General features: G+C 37.0%; 1 protein-coding gene across 1 annotated transcript; it reads left to right on the top strand.

Moving 5' to 3' along the window:
- The first annotated feature begins 1,260 nt into the window (after window positions 1–1,260).
- Window positions 1,261–2,520, top strand: LOC108710664 (olfactory receptor 10A7). Its single transcript, XM_018251779.2, has one exon. It carries the CDS (start codon window positions 1,582–1,584, stop codon window positions 2,500–2,502), a length of 921 nt encoding a protein of 306 aa, XP_018107268.1. The 5' UTR covers window positions 1,261–1,581; the 3' UTR covers window positions 2,503–2,520.
- Window positions 2,521–16,387: the final 13,867 nt, after the last annotated feature.

Here is a 16,387-nt window from a genome sequence, read left to right as displayed (position 1 = left end):
CTCACAGATATTGTATATATAAATAGAGTCAGACTTCCATCTCATTATTCCTGAGGTCAGAGACAAGCTGTAAGTAACATGAATATGCCTGATCACTTATATTCTCTGTAAATTTTACTATGTTAAGAATGAATGTTCTTAGAATGCAGAATATACAGGCTCTGCATATCATCATGCTAAGGGCAACTACAGATGAAGCCACTTGGATTTGTGAGTTAAATGCGTCATGACTCAGGGGTAATTGAAGAAACTGTGTTATCTTAAGTCATCTTAACTCATTTAATGCATTTAACCTTTTCATTAGCATACCAAAGCTCCATTGTTCACAATGGTGAATGCTTTAATTAGAGGGTTGTTGTGACACAGTTTTCTGTGTTAAATGAGATAAATGGGATATCTGTGTTTAGTTATTCTGTGTCAAACAGACAAACCAAAGTGGCTGCATCTGTATGTATTCTATTTTTTTCACTAGGTGATCTTTCTTTAACCCTAACAATTTACTTGTGCTATTTCCTCTCATTTCCTCATCCACTTTCTGTATTGATCTCCCATTTCTCTTCCCTACTACAGGCATGTGGGTATAATCAATGATTCTACAAACAAACAATTTCTTCACGTGTGCTGTAGCCATGAAGCCTTCTTCTACTAAGTGTTCAGCTAGAAATATCCAGTGTAAAATACAGTCTCTGCCACCCCTTTTCAAATGAATATTGTGCTTTCTGATCTGTGTGACCAAGATTGAAGAAACTGTGTCTCATCCATCTGAATGAAAGTTATCCTGTATTTCTCTTTTATTGTATTGCATGTTCTGCTGATGAGCAAGCTATTTGGTCAAGGCATTTAAATAGGCAGAAGATGGGGATGTGTTGAAAGGTAGGTCTGGAGACCTGATGTGATAAGGACGGGTCCCTGATTGGCAAATGGTTTGATGCAGCCAAATGTGATTCTATGCTATGTAAAAAAATATTTAAAAAAAAAAGAGTCCAAAAACTCATACTACTCCTCATATCCAGTCACTAAATTACTATGTTACTCCTTATACACTAGACATATGTATAGACACAGGGGCCAATGGACTAAAATTCAAAATTAGAAATATATTTTTCACAAATTATATTGTATTTTTTCTCTAGAAATTTGTGTTTTTTTTATTACTCTAAAACTCTAAAAATGTGAGATTTATGATGTGTAAAAACCACAGAAAACTCGAATATAAAACTTTGGCATGTAAAAGTAGTTGAGTGGGAATTGCCCTGAAGTTTAACCACTTTAAGAGGCTTTTAGATTTTTTTTGCTCGTCTGAAAAACAACTCGTAATTTTATCGCATTTTTTCAGTTCGTACTTTTTATATGATCTTTTGATAACTTTAATGGCATTCATGGTTTGGTTTACTTGTGGTTTCAAAAAGCTCTAAAACCACTTACATTTGGCCTGTCTCACATACAATGGCAGTTTATTACATTTCGATGCAGTTCATTTTTTAGAAGCTATGTAGAATTTTTTCCAAGTTTTTTAAACTCTTTACATTGAAGATCTTAGATCTTGACAAACTCACCATAAAGGGAGTCTACTGATTGGACATGTGTACAGACAATAATACAGTAATAACTAATATCCTTCTGAGTTTCCATGATTTCAACAAATTTAAAATTCCACTTTTCATACTGTTTCTCTTACTCTATAGTGTGATATTATGTGGAAATGTTCTTATTATATTCCTGGTGTCATTTAATAAACATCTCCAGATCCCAATGTTCTTCTTTCTGAAACATGTAGGATTAGCAGATGTTCTGCTTACGACTGACATTATACCCATGATGTTACATATCATACTCAATGAAGAAATGATTATAACTCTAGATGGATGCAAATGCCAACTTTATATTTTTGGTATTTCAACTGTGCAATGTCTTCTGCTTGCAGTAATGTCCTATGATAGATACCTTGCCATCTGTTACCCACTGCATTATATTTCAGTCATGAGCCCTGATGTCTGTCTCCTGCTTGTAGTGGGGTGTTGGTTATTAGCCTTTGTTGTACAAACTGGTGAAATGATTTTGGTATATCAAATGGATTTCTGTGGCTTTAACCAAATTGACCATTTTTTCTGTGATTTTGGCCCACTTGTGTCACTTACTACTTCAGACACATTTGTATTAACATTTGTTGATTTGGTATATTCATTTATCGTAATAACTTTTCCATTTATCTTCATCATTGGAACTTATGTCTGTATCTTCATAACCATCTTCAAGATGAATTCCAAGACTGGAAGAAAGAAGACATTCTCTACCTGCAGCTCACACCTAACTGTTGTGTGCACATATTATGGGACTCTCAGCATTGTCTATATGAGTCCAGCTGAAGAAAGCTCTTCTACTGCTAAAATGAAGAAGTTTGTATCTCTTTTTTACATTATAATGACTCCGTTTATGAATCCCATAATATACAGCTTGAAGAACAAGGAAATCAGAGAAACCGTGAGAAAATATATAAAGTGACACAGAAAATAAATTGACAACCTGAATATATGTTTTCAAGCAAAAATAAAATACATTTTATATTCACACCCAATAATTTTGTTTTCTGATCTTTTTCTCTAGTAATTGAACGACAACTAGCTTTTTAAAACATTTTTAGAGAAAAGCTGAGAGAGAAAAAGGAATAGTAAAATGATATATAAGTTTGCTCAACCTTAGTAAAGAAGAGAAAAGGAAAAAACATTGATATATAGAGTAAAACTTTCCATGTCCAGTCTTTTCCTTTCACACTAGCTAATAACAAACCCATGCAGTTTAAAACTTGACATAGAAAAACTCTCTCTGATGCACCAGTCTTCTACTTGCTGTGCTCTTGCTTCAAATCCTCTATTCAGAAGTCATTAATCTATTGTAAACAGACATTTCAATGAAGAAATAGTTTGGGATCCCACCGGTGTGAAAATTGTTCCTTGATATTGACATGTAAGGGAAGTGAAATGTTTCAAAGGAACTCTGTAATTGACTGCTACATGATGTCAACAGTCTTTAGCTCGAGTATTTTCAGATTCAAGCAATTTCCAGCTTCAGGTTATAATAAATCTCAAAAATTCCAAAAAAATTCAAGGTTTTTTTTTTACCCCAAATTTTATTTTTTACTGAAAATACCCTTGAAAATTTGAAATTTTTCAAAGGAACAAGCAACTAGACCATTGATAAATCTGCCCATAAATACACTGTTTGATATTGATTTAAAAAAACCATTTACATGATTTTGATCTTTTTTTTTTTACTTTTTTGCTCTGTAGCACTGCACTTTGAAATTTTCCACTTACCCTAGCAATGAGACAGTGGTCTTTATAAAAGACTGGAAAAAGTGAAAAATAACAATATAGGGGTAAATTTTGAGTAGATTAAAGAGTGAAGTTCTGCCACTAGAGTGAAATTCCGCAGCTCTCAATTCATTTCTATGGGATTTTGAAAGGCGTATTTATCAATGGGTGAAAGTGAAAGTTCACCCTTTGATAAATACGCCTATAAAAATCCCATAGAAATGACTGGAGAGTGGCGGAATTTCACTCTAGTGGCGGAACTTCACTATTAACTTCACTCTTTGATAAATATACCCCAGTACTGCCTCCAAAATCTAAGTCATTTAGATTTGAATGAAGATCACCAAAGGCTTTCAAGTCATTGAAATATTCCTCATCAAGCAGTCTGAAGACTATAAATGAATAAGGATATTTATATCCCAGAATCACATGCTCACCTGATAAAAATGTCTAAAAACGAATGGCAAATGGACCAAGACAGTCACAGCTCTCAATGTAGGACCACTAGATTCAATCTCATCCTTTTCAAAGCAAGGGTCTATTTCTTACATCGTCCAATGTTATAGGGAAACCCTTTTGAAATAAAAAATAACAAAAGTGTGTAGAAGCTGGGGGGGATATATTGTAGATGACCGGTATATATCCCCATTCTTTAGGTTTTAAAACTACCTCTTTAAGAGACACCATGGGGTTAACCAGCCAGAGGTGGGCTGGACATCCAAGATGTGTTTAATGGAGATGAGCAGCAGCTGAAAGGGGTGGAAGTTTTTCAGGTGTGGTAACTCACTGCTGAGTTGAACAGAAAATGTTGTCTCTCTAAAGACTGGATGTTATATGTTTGGCAAGTAAGCTATTCTTAACTTGAGTTGAGAAAAATAAACAGACTGTTTACCTTCAATCTGGAGTGGCCTGCATGTCTGGTGGAAAAACCCCGCTGTAATCCCCCAAACCTCACAACTGGTATAAAGGTGATACCTTTATTGGCTAACTAATATAATCATAACAAGCTTTCAGAACATTTTAGTTCCTTCTTCAAGCTGATTATAATGAAGCTGTGATGTTCTCTGGTATATATACAACATTCAGCTCACAGGTCAAATGACCAACAAAAAGGAATATCAATCTGTGTGTGAGGTGTCAAAGTCAATTACGAGGGGACCTGCAAGAATATTACCATTTAGAATATAGCAAACTCTCTCATTTCATAACTATTAGTGCCTCCCAACTTTCCATTCATTCCAATATTATTATAAAGAGGGATGCAACTGTTATCAATATATAAAGAATATAGAAGAGAAATAAGTTTCCTTACTTAAAGAGTGATGCTACAAGTCATCCCAGAATATATTAACTTGATAAAGCCTTGTGAACAAACTACAGTATATCCATGTTATGGGCCCTGGTGCCAACAGAATGATATATAAAATAATTAAGAAAATGCTGTTGCACACAGAAAATAAATTGTTATTACATAATCAACCTTTCAGCCCTCACTGGGGTCTTTATCAAGATACAGAATACATCACAATCCTGAAAATAAATAGCCACTCACCCTAAACCACACCCAGTTACCACACCCTCACCATGTGACCAAGTCCATAGTTCAGGCATAGCCTTCCCAGAGTGCTCCATTATCCAAAACATGATACCTGAAGATACAATAAATACAATATATGTAATACATATAATAAATACAATAAATATACATCTTAGTATAAAAACAACCACAGATAAATGATTGTTTATAAAGTATCATCATCAGTGATTTTCCAGAAATGATGAAAAAGAGCAATACTTCTATAGAAGATTGAGGCCCCTTGAAGCCACAGTATTAGTAGTCAGATTCCAATAGGTCTCTCTTTGTAATAACATTTTCGACCAGACATCCCTTCTCTTAGGTTCCACCCCCAAATCAATGTCCAAGAAATGAAAAGTTGATTATGACCCTTTTTGCAGATAATGTTTATAGGGAGGGAAATCTGTCTTCCCTTCTGCAAAAGCAGTTCCCCATCTGCTCCCTAAGAGTATTTTACTTTATCTATATACTGTAAATCCCACAGGGGCAGGTAATATACACCACATGTGTACTAGTACATGTGATTCAGTGTTTAATTCTTATATTTTGCCACTGAGCGGATCTCAGAATCTTGTTTTTCTGATTTTCAAGTGTACATATTGCAGCAAAAATCTAGGTGAAATGGTGCTTCTAACTCAATGAAACAGACCATTTCCCAAAACAAGTTAAACATTTGCTTATGCAAGAAAAAGAAATCTAAAATCTTGCCAATTTAATAAAAGTAAAATAATAGGTACATGTGGGGGGAAGAAGTGCACAATGCCTTCAAACAAATTACTTCTTCTACTTGATTTAGATTCAGTCAATGTAAATGTCTTCAATCTTCTCCTTATCCTCTAGGGATCTTCTTCTATGTGTCTGTGTTACAAAAGTCCCAGGAGAGAGTTACAGAATTGATGTTTTGTTCCCTTCCAAAAGTATAAAAACTCATATTTGTTTTATATATTGTTATTTCCCTAACACAGAAATGTAAAACACAAACTCCAACTGGGATGAAGCTACTGAGGTCCATTACAGTAAGAGTAAGCTGCCCATGTTTCTTACTGGATTGAACGGTTGGATGTAGGTTCTGCTCTTTGTTTCTCTTCTTTCTGTTAAGGAATCCTTTCAAGCTGATCTAGCATCATCAGGGCAGATGGTATAGAGGATAATAGGTTTATGATTATCCTCTATACTACTGCAGTGCCATACTAAAGAATCCTAAACCAAGGTTTTCTCCTTAGACATATCATTACTTACAAATGCTCCCTATTATTTTTTATGCTTCTATTGGGTATGACATTTCATATTTATTTTAAACTTCAGATGAGCCAGAGTCCCTTTAAGGCACAGAATCAGCTGAATCTGCTGTGTCTCTGTTATAGCTTAAATATTACTCATAGGGCATGTTATACTTCAAAACATTTTGATCTACTTCAATTGATTTTCCAAAAAGGGGCTAATGTATCAATGATCATATTAAAGCTAATTACAAGTGCTTTACAAATAATTATTCATATTTTCTTTTTCAGTAATTATTTAAGACTATAACAGGTATTATTGTGGGTGTATCTTTTATTCTGCTTCCTTTTTACTTCATCATTTACTCATATTTCTATTGTCCTTCTCAGGATCTCCTCTACCAATGGATGACGCAAAGCCTTCTGCACTTGCAGTTCCCATTTAATTGTTGTGTGCTGATTGGCTTCGATTATTTCATTCTTCAAGCCTTTTGCAATTTCATTTTAAACAGATAAATGAGAGAAATTCTTGTTATTAATGATTTCATAAATTTGCCTTAACATTAATTGTTTATACATTGTTTTCATAAAATGAATCAGTCATCAGGTATATTTTTCCTGCTTTTGGGATTTCAAAACTTTCACATAATAGACATTCTACTATTTGATCTCTTTCTCTGGATTTATATTTTTACATTTGTTGGAAATTTTCTTATAATCATATTAGTGGTAACAGTTCCAACCTTGAGATCTCCCATGTACGTCCTTTTGTCCCAGCTGTCTGTGTGTGATATCTTACTCACTACTAGTATTACTCCAAACTTGCTCTGGTTATTACTAAACAGAGGTGGCACAGTATCTGTCACTAGTTGTTTCACACAGTTTTACTTTTATGGGGCTTTAACAGGATCAGAATGTTATCTCCTCACAGTCATGGCCTTTGACCGATATCTGGCCATCTGCTCCCCACTTCATTATGTCTCCATTATGGATTTTAGGCGTTGTCTCTTCTTAAGTCTTTGTTCTTGGGGTTTAGCCTTTATATTGAGTTTGCTGCTAAATCTTCTAACATTTAATTTGCAGTTTTGTGGCCCATTTGTTATAGATCATTATTTTTGTGATCTTCCCCCTCTTCTTGAACTTTCTTGCTCAGACTACAAAGCTGTAGAATTAACAGACATTATTTTGGGCATACCTTTTATGCTGCTTCCTTTTTACTTTATTATTTACTCTTATATTTCTATTGGCCTTGCCATACTCAGGATCTCCTCTACCAATGGAAGACGCAAAGCCTTCTCCACTTGCAGCTCCCATTTAATTGTTGTCTGCACATATTATGTGTCTCTGATAATAGTTTATATGGTTCCATCCAAAGGACATGCCTTCAACATGAATAAAATTCTTTCTCTTTTATATACGGTCGGGACACCATTTTCTAATCCAGTTGTATATAGTCTGAGAAACAAGGAGATCAAAGTTGGTCTACTAAAAAACATTATATCACGTATTCCTTTCAAGACCTTTTCAACAGCAACATAAACAATAAACTCAAGAAAACTACTACTGGTCAATATTTAAAACTTGACTTCCACCTCCCACTGGCAAATACAAACTCTATTTTAGTCACCTGAAACTGTGACAATCAATACACTCAAAATCAACGCACTTAAACATAAACTGGCACACTCAAGAGGCCCAACACATAAGCACGAGCAATGCAATATGGCATATTCTGTGAAACATACACACATCTATACATTGGTAATACTAAATACTAAAAAAATGCTCAATATATGCATTGCCCAACACTGGGGGGCTAACTCTTCAGAGCAAGACTCACCTATAGCAACTGGATAACTGATACTCTTCTCAAAATAGGACTAAAGAGGCAAATGGTTTAAAGGGTCATTTATGTCAAGATGCAGCAATCAGCCCTAACAGTGGAATGGTGGGATTTCACTTGTCAGCCAATTATAATGCAACTTTAATAATTTCACATCAGATTACACCTTCAGTAACATAACTTGACTATTTATCACTAAGGTTCAGTAAACTATTTTAATTGGATCATACTTTTACATTTTCAAATGATTTTAGTAAAAACTTGCCATATCTAATCTACATTTAACTAAAATCTCTATTTCCACAGGTTCTTCTTTCTTTCTTGACACAACTAGCATTGTTCCTATGATGCTACATACTGTATCATACTCCATGGAGCAATGAGTATTACTCAGTATAGTCAGTACTCAGTAAAGTCCTTTGATATATATATTGCCATTTGTTACCCACTGCATTACATTTCAATTAATAGCTCTAATGTTTGTCTCCTAGCTCTAACCAAACTAATAATTTATTTTCAGTAGTTTTGGGCCACTTGTAGTGCTTTCCACTTCAGATGCACCAGTCTTAACATTGGCTAATTCTATCATTTCATTATTATTCAATAACTTTGGTAACATTTATTTTGATAATTGGAACCTATGTTTATATTTTCATAATGTCTTCAAGACGCATTCCATTCCATGGATGGAGGACAGAAGACATTCTGCAGATGTAGGTCCCACCTAAATGGTGTGTGCACATATTATATGACCATTTTTAAAGTTTATAATGATCCAGCTGGAGAAAACTCTACCATGGTGCTCTTTTTTGTACATTAGAATTGCTTTATTCATGAATCACATCCTATAGAGCCTATAGCAGGGATCCCCAACCCTTTTAACCCATGAGCCACACACAAGTATAAAATAATGTTGGAGAGCAACACAAGCATGCAAAAAGTTCCTGGGGCTTCATAATAAAGGCTGTGATTGGGTATTGGTAGCCCCTATTCGAACTTGCAGCCAACAGGAGGCTCTGTTTGGCAGTATACATGGTTTTTATGCAACTAAAGCTTGCCTTTAAGTCAGGAATACAAAAAGAAGCACATGCTTGGAGGCCACTGGGAGCAACATCCAAGGGGTCAAAGAGCAACATGTTGCTCACGAGCTACTGGTTGGGGACCACTGGCCTATAGAATAAGGAAAGCAAAGAATTAAATTGTCTTTAAGTTGGACAGACAGCTGTTGGCTGTTGGTGTAGTATCATAGCCCTGTACTTTTACCTAAATACTGGAGGTCACATTGGCACTCCTGTATATATACCATATTCCTTAGAGCTAACTGTAATGGGTACAATAGAGGATTGAATGATTTCTCTTCTTTTGCCAGAGCTGTGGCCAGTAGAACCCTGTTAAACTGGGACACCCTCTCACAGATGGGCCCTTGGAAGGTTTCGGAGAAAAGGCTGAATGCTGCTAAACTATCACTTTATGTATGTGATTTATTAAACGGTGAGTTATTAAACTTTGCTTTTCAACTTGTTTATTAATGACCTGGAGGTGGGCATTGTTTCTATTTTTGCTGATGATACTAAATTGTGAAGAACTATAGGTTGATGATTGATGATGTTGATAAATGTAGGTTATGGAGGTGGGCATTGTTTGTATTTTTGCTGATCATACTAAATTGTAAAGAACTATACGTTGATGATTGATAATGTTGATAAATGTAGGTTATGGAGGTGGGCATTGTTTCTATTTTTGCTGATGATATTAAATTGTGAAGAACTATAGGTTGATGATTAATAATGTTGATAAATGTAGGTTATGCACTTTGGAAAAAATAATATAAATGGAATCTATACACTAAGGGGTTATTTACTAAAGTCCAAATGGAAAAACTTGAATTTTTTTTTTTTACTATAAAATAAGAATTATTAGTGGAAAAAAACCTTAGATTTTTCAGGATTTTTAAATCCAAGGTTGTATGTAAGTAAATGGGAGTGGTCCCTATCCTATTTGGAAGTTTCTGTGGTCTGCACTGGAATTGGCCTAAAAATTCAACTATTTCAGATTTTTCAGAAAATAAAAAAAACAGCCCAAAAAATCGTACAATTCATGTTTTCGCTCGTTTTTATCGAGTTTGCACCCAGTTTGATTAAAATGTGCTTTTTAATAATAAATAATGTCACTTCAGGGATTCTAGTTCGTTTGGACTTTTTTATTTAAAAAAATCAGAAAAGCTCAGATTTTGATAAATAACCCCAAAATGGCAGAGAAGGATTTAGGGGTTTTTGTAGATAACAAGTTGTCTAATTCTGGGCAGTGTTATTCTGTGGCTACTAAAGCAAATAAAGTTCTGTCTTGTATAAAAAAGGGCATGAACTCTTTTTGCCTCTGGTCCCTGGTGAGGCCTCATCTGGAGTGTGGGTTCAGTTTTGGACTCCAGTCCTTAAGAGGGATATAAATGAGCTGGAGAGAGTGCAGAGACTAAGTGCAACTAAACTGGTTAGAGGGAATAAATTATGAGGGGAGACTGTCAAGGTTGGGGTTGTTTTCTCTGGAAAAAAAAGGCGCTTGCGAGGGGGCATGATTAGACTTTACAAGTGTAATGCTAACTTGGGCTATACAGCCCAAAAGGGAAAATATGTTTAGAGCATAGGTTACATGTGACTCAAACACTTCAGGCTAGGGCCTTCACTAAGTGGAAGATTTCAAGTGTGGTGTAGTATAACAGGAAAAGAATGAAATACACTTAAGAGGAGAGATAATTATACTTTACAAGTACATTAGAGGACATTATAGACAAATAGCAGGGGACCTTTTTACCCATAAAGAGAATCACGTACCAGAGGCCTCCCCTTCAGACTAGAAGAAAAGAAGTTTCATTTAAAGGAACAGAGTAGGGGGTTCATCACAGTGAGGACAGTGAGGTTGGGGAATGCACTGCCGGGTGATGATTCAGTTAATGACTATAAGAGGGACTTGGATGATTTCTTGGACAGACATAATATCATCAAAAGCTATTGTGATACTAAAATATATAGTTAGTATAGATACTGGTTTATATAGTTTGTGAATGTCTGGAGGGGTCAGTGTGGGTGTATTTATATATGGATGCTTGACTCCATATGGAGGGATTGAACTTGATGGTCTTTTTTCAACCTGATTTAACTTTGTAACTATGTTACTATGTAAGTAGCAATAACCAAACATGAGACATCAGTGAGTATTAATGAGGGCAAAATTGTACCCCTTAGAACCAATCCACAGATTGAATTTTGTGCAAGGGACTAAACTTACCACTCTTTAAAGCACGAGAGTCCTGTACTTAAGCCCTGCCATATACAGGAGGTAGGTACAGAGTCACCTTGTGTCTATCAGCACTCCCTAAGTACAAGCTAGAGGGTATCCAAGGGGACACCAACATGTCTAATGAAGACATTGCTGCTAAATGCAAGTGCCTTGAATGATGCAGGTATTTTATGCTTTATTTTAGAGCACAAAGGCCTTCGCCTAAATGTGTAACTCGTGTAAAATAGTGCCCGGTTTTTGCACTTTGCATCCTGTCATGCCTTTAGTATTGTCGTATAAATCTTGCATCTTGATATTATGCGAGTTCAAGAAATCATCCAAAAGTCCCCTCTTAAAGGCATTAATAGAATCAGCCATCACAACAATACCTGGCAGTGCATTCCCCAACCTCACTGTCCTCACTGTAAAGAACCACCTACACTTCGAATGAAAGTTCTGTTCCTCTAGTCTAATGGGGTGGCCTCTGGTACTTTGATCTTTTTTATGGAATAAAAGCTAACTGTCTATTATGTCCTCTAATGTACTTGAAAATTACATTTCATTACAGTGTCAAATTGGCACCCAGGAAAGCAGGAGGAATAAGAGACATCAAAGAAAGAGTAACAGCCTGCCATGCCCCAGAACCAGACAACCCCCCACCATGGTCAGGAGCAAACTGCCAAACTCTGACAAGAGGTCAGGTTGTCTCCACTTGCTAATCAACCTAAACCCACCAACCCCAACCTGAATGGATGGGTGATACTTAGAACATTCATTTTACTAACTAACTATCATTCTATCCTGGGGTGAGAGGGCCAGGTCACGTTCTTTTTATACATTCCATAGTTGTTAAAGATGTGATTACGATCCTGATGGTAATGACAGTGACACACTTGTTTACTAGTTAAAGGGTGCCAGTTAACAGTTCTTGTTTGGGGAAAAAGCCCACAGAGTTGGATGGTCAGGCAGGGTGGAACTGGGATGCAATGCAATGTCTACTTTAATGTTGGTTCTTTCTTACCCCTCTTATTCGTCTCATCCCCCCCACAATCCCTCCTGGTTGGCCATGGGGCTCTTTCGTGGCTCTGTCACCTGGCAGCAAAAGACCTTATCTGAATGCAGTCTGGCTTTCTAACTATGCAAGGTGGCCTATTGAGGCTGTGCTAACCAGTGGGAATGAATTTACACTCCACCACTACCATGACACACCTTAAACTAATCTCCTGGAATACCAGGGGCTTAAACTTGAAAATTAAACTTGTGTTCCAATATCTTAAAAAATACATGCCAGACCTTGTACTCCTGCAGGAGACCCACCTGGTGGGCAGCAAAGTCTTGGTACTCAAAAAAGCATGGGTGGCTAAGGTACTCCATGCATCTTCTTCCACATACTCCCACATGCCATTCTCATTGGCAAGTACACCAACCTACATATTCAGCATATCTGTACAGACCCCCATGGTAGATTCATGCTGTTAAGATACCTGCGGGAAACCAGGGGTTATCAGCAGGAAAGCAGTAATCTGCTTTTTAGAGTGTTCTCCTTTCTACAATGCTTGGAAACCTGCGGGAAACCAATCCCTATATGATTACTAGTATCTACCTACCCCCCCCAGTGAGCTTAGATGCCCTCTCAGAGATCTTGACCAAACTTAGCAACTGGGACCCTGCCACGCTGATACTAATGGGGGACCTAAACATGGTCCTATCCCCTGCAATGGACAGGCACACCCCACCAGACACAGCCAATTAGCCACCTGGTGCACAACTTACAACCTTATAGACCCCAGGAGGCATAGATTTCCAACCCAAAAAAATACTCCTGTTATTCCGCCTCATAAAGAGTGGCTTCCAGAATAGATATGGCTCTGGTTTCTAGACCCCTTATAGCAGACGTATATGCCTCTGTGGTGCAATCCCCAGCTAAACTGCTTCCTTACTGTCCCAAAGTTTAAAATTGAATATGTTGGTCAATTGTATGATGGCCAGAGGCTAAAGTCCTTTGCAGCTATAACTACAGAATATAACCTTCCAAGGACTATGTGGTTCAGATCCCTACAGCTTAATCATGCAGCCAATAGCCAATTCCCTGACCCCCCCCAGGTAACCCTCTCTCAACACAGGGAGCTATTAAGGAAACAGGATCGTAAGCGACTAGTGTCTCATATCTACTCCATTCTTAATGCGCAAAGAGGTAATCCCTTTGCACAATGATATACCAAATGGCCTTGGATATACCATAGCTGACACCAGTGGTTCTGGTTTGTTTTGGTTCAGAACTACTCAACCTGTGTGAACAACCAATTTATGCTCTAACTGCCGCTGGACTGTTCTCTTCTTTTCCTTGTATGTTAAAGATGAAACCAATAAATAAAAACCTTAAAAAAAAGAGTTACGGCAGACCAAACCTGCCCAATACATAGTTACGTAGTTATATAGTTAAATCAGGTTGAAAAAAGACAAAGTCCATCAAGTTCAACCCCTCCAAATTAAAACCCAGGCCCATACGCATACCCCTCCCTACTTTCACATAAATGATATGTAGGGATGTGTAAAATAGCCATCCCCAGTATTATTTAGCAGCCAGTTTACTGGGTCCTAAAATACAGTTGGGAGGGGTAACTGTTTCCTATTCCTGCTTTAAGCTATGCCCCTTGTTGTTTCTCACAGTGCCCAGTAGATGGCATTGTGCTAGAGTATAAAAGACTCTGAAGCCATGCTTGTGCTGGCTCTAGCCTGTGCAGCAGGCAGAGCTCGAGTGGAACCTAGACAGGTCAGGTCTAGTAAGAATAGGCTACTCACCTTTATAGGTCACTCTAGGAGTGACAGACAGTCAGATTATTTAGCTGAGCAGTTTGAGGCTCCTACGAGGATTGTAGTGGGATTAAGATCCCGGGTACTAATTTCCCAGAAGTAGGGACTAAGTGTACAGACCTAGGGTAGATAGTATTCCCCTCAGGTTCCACTTAGGGAAAAGGCTGAAAGCTGGCTGTACCTCCTCAAAGCTGCATGTATTGTTCCTATCTCTGAGGAGAATCATACTGACCAAAGGTGCTGTGAGTACTGCCTATTCATTGCAATGTATGATCCTGCAAATGTTCTCTTTATGTACACTCCACTGAGGATTGTATACTCAATAAATCTGTTCTATGGTTAAGTTATAAGAACCACTGGCGCCCAATTATTTGCACCCTGAATACACTTACAGTTGCACTACACCCTGCTTCCACATCGCTGCAGAGGCTCACTCTCTAAGATTTTAAGGTCTCATCCGGAGCATATGTACTGGGAGTGAAGCTTATAGTAGAGTAAGTTGCACTCAATTTAATATAGCGCTACAGATATATACCCATATCTATACTAACTATAGAGTTTAGTATCACAATAGCTTTTGATATTATGTCTGTCCAAGAAATCATCCAAGTCCCTCTTATAGTCATTAACTGAATCAGCATCACAACATCACCCGGCAGTGCATTCCCCAACCTCACTGTCCTGACTGTGATGAACCCCCTACTCTGTTCCTTTAAATGAAACTTCTTTTCTTCTAGTCTGAAGGGGAGGCCTCTGGTACGTGATTCTCTTTATGGGTAAAAAGGTCCCCTGCTATTTGTCTATAATGTCCTCTAATGTACTTGTAAAGTCTAATCATGTCCCCTCGCAAGCGCCTTTTTTCCAGAGAAAACAACCCCAATCTTGACAGTCTACCCTCATAATTTAACTCTTCCCTCCCTCTAACCAGTTTAGTTGCACTTAGTCTCTGCACTCTCTCCAGCTCATTTATATCCCTCTTAAGGACTGGAGTCCAAAACTCCATACTCCAGATGAGGCCTCACCAGGGACCTATAAAGAGACAGAATTATGTTTCATCCCTTGAGTTAATGCCCTTTTTTATACAAGAACTTTATTTGCTTTAGAAGCCACAGAATGACACTGCCCAGAATTAGACAACGTGTTATCTACAAAGACCCATAGATCCTTCTCAGTTAAGGAAACTCCCAACACACTGCCATTTAGTGTATAACTTGCATTTATATTATTTTTGCCAAAGTGCATAACCTGCATTTATCAACATTGAACCTCATTTTCCAGTTTGCTGCCCAGTTTTCCAGTTTAGACAAATCACTGTGCAAAGTGGCAGCATCCTGCATGGAACCTATAGTTCTGCACAATAAGAAGAAATAAGTAGAAATAAGTCAAATCAACTGGACTTGCTGTGTTTTTTTTCCTTAAAGACATTTCCCCAGTCATCCAACTGGATTTCTCATGACCTGGATGAATGAGAATCTTCACAAACATACTGCCCAATACAGGTTTTGGTCCAGGCCATGCATGCCAGTTTATGGCCACAACAATCTTGGCGAGTCTAAGGGAGTTATTAATCAAATTCCAAATTTATTTTCTGCTACAAACGCTGATCAAATCTGCTCTGGTTTTTTTACGTTTATTTACTATTACATTTTCTGCGAAAATTTGCTTCGCAGGAAAAAAAATCAGATTTTCGCAATTTTTTTCGGATTTTTCATCCGATTTTCCTGATTTTTTTTCTAATTTTTTATTCCTTAAACTCAGATTTTTGACCAAAAACTTCGGGGTATTGCACGAAACCCAGCGCACATCAAAAAAATCACTGGGACTCTCCCATTGACTTATATGCAACCTCGACAGGTCTGAGATGCCGGATTTTCTGACTCTGACTATTCCATCTTTGGGGTTTAATAAATTCCAAAAAAATCATATTTTTTAAAAGTTTGATTTTATTGAATTTATCATGATTTTTGCATTCAGAGTTTAGTAATTTACCCCCTAATTCTTTGTTTGCAATAGAATTTAAACCTTTGCAAAAATGGCCATTGTGATAATGAAATAGATCGAAAGTAGTGCGGTGCCGACACATTGGACTCACTTCTTTCATATCAAGCTCAAGTACAGTATTATTAAAGATGATTATCTGTGCAACCAAATTCTAATAGATAACAATAACATTATCCTGAACTGTAAACATCAATTCAGGTTAAAATGTCAGCGTCTTAAGAGTAAGATAAAAAAAATATATAATAAAAAAATATATATATATATACACAATATTCAGACAAATAAGCTCAGGGATTCTGTGTCAGAATTGGGCTCAACATCAAAGTATTAAGCCTAGTGGAATCAAGAA

Source organism: Xenopus laevis, chromosome 3L, assembly GCF_017654675.1.
Source record: "Xenopus laevis strain J_2021 chromosome 3L, Xenopus_laevis_v10.1, whole genome shotgun sequence".
Taxonomy (NCBI): Eukaryota; Metazoa; Chordata; class Amphibia; order Anura; family Pipidae; genus Xenopus; species Xenopus laevis.
This window is presented reverse-complemented; position numbering and strand designations above follow the sequence as displayed.